The sequence below is a fragment of the Mus pahari genome, chromosome 10 (genome assembly GCF_900095145.1).
Source record: "Mus pahari chromosome 10, PAHARI_EIJ_v1.1, whole genome shotgun sequence".
NCBI classification, from domain to species: domain Eukaryota; kingdom Metazoa; phylum Chordata; class Mammalia; order Rodentia; family Muridae; genus Mus; species Mus pahari.
The window spans coordinates 40049352-40050101 of record NC_034599.1 but is presented as its reverse complement, the minus strand read 5'-3'; the positions used below and the strand labels follow the sequence as shown (position 1 = coordinate 40050101).

Below are 750 nucleotides of genomic sequence, written 5' to 3'. Positions count from 1 at the left end.
ACATATGCAGACGCCTGTGATGAGTTCCTGGATCCTATCATGAGCACACTTATGTCTGACCCTGTGGTGCTTCCATCTTCCAGAGTCACTGTGGACAGATCCACCATTGCTAGGCATTTACTCAGTGACCAAACAGATCCTTTTAACCGTAGTCCCCTTACCATGGACCAGATCCGGCCCAACACAGAACTGAAAGAAAAAATCCAACGGTGGCTCGCAGAGAGGAAGCAAAAGGAGCAACCGGAATAAATACTGTGAACTCTGCACCATGCACATGCCCCGGGTGTAAACTGATGCTTGTACTTGCGCTTTCTCTCCTTCTGGCTCTGAGCCTCTTCTTTTTCTTTTCTGATTTATTTTGTTGGGTTTTGGTTTGGTTTGGGTTTTTTTGTTTGTTTGTTTTTTATTTTGGTTTATTTCATTCTTTGTTGTTNAAATTAGAAAATTGTTCTTGTGCAAATTATGATAATTACGATTCTTAAGATGTTGTTTCCCTGGCTTACAGAAAATTCTCTTCCTCACAGCATCTTTATAAATCATCACTAATTTTAGCCTTGGATTTCCTATTCTCCTTGTTTCCTNTTCTATCCTAAATTATATTAAGTCCAACAACAAAAATGTCCTGCCATTTTTTTCTTTCCCTTCCCAAGTACTGTTCAGACATTTTTTAGTGAGCACTGCTTTTAAGTCTATGATGTCAGCTACTTCAGTGACAGTGATAACATCCAAAAACCCTACTGTCCTGTGTAT

At 39.6% G+C, this 750-nt stretch overlaps 1 protein-coding gene across 1 annotated transcript in view; it reads left to right on the top strand.

The window, feature by feature from the left end:
* Ube4a (ubiquitination factor E4A) overlaps nt 1-744 on the top strand; it is a 35782-nt gene extending 35038 nt beyond the window's left edge. Inside the window, exon 21 of the mRNA XM_021207003.2 lies at nt 1-744. Coding sequence (XP_021062662.1) covers nt 1-249 — 249 coding nt within the window. The 3' untranslated portion in view covers nt 250-744.
* The last annotated feature ends 6 nt before the right edge of the window (nt 745-750 follow it).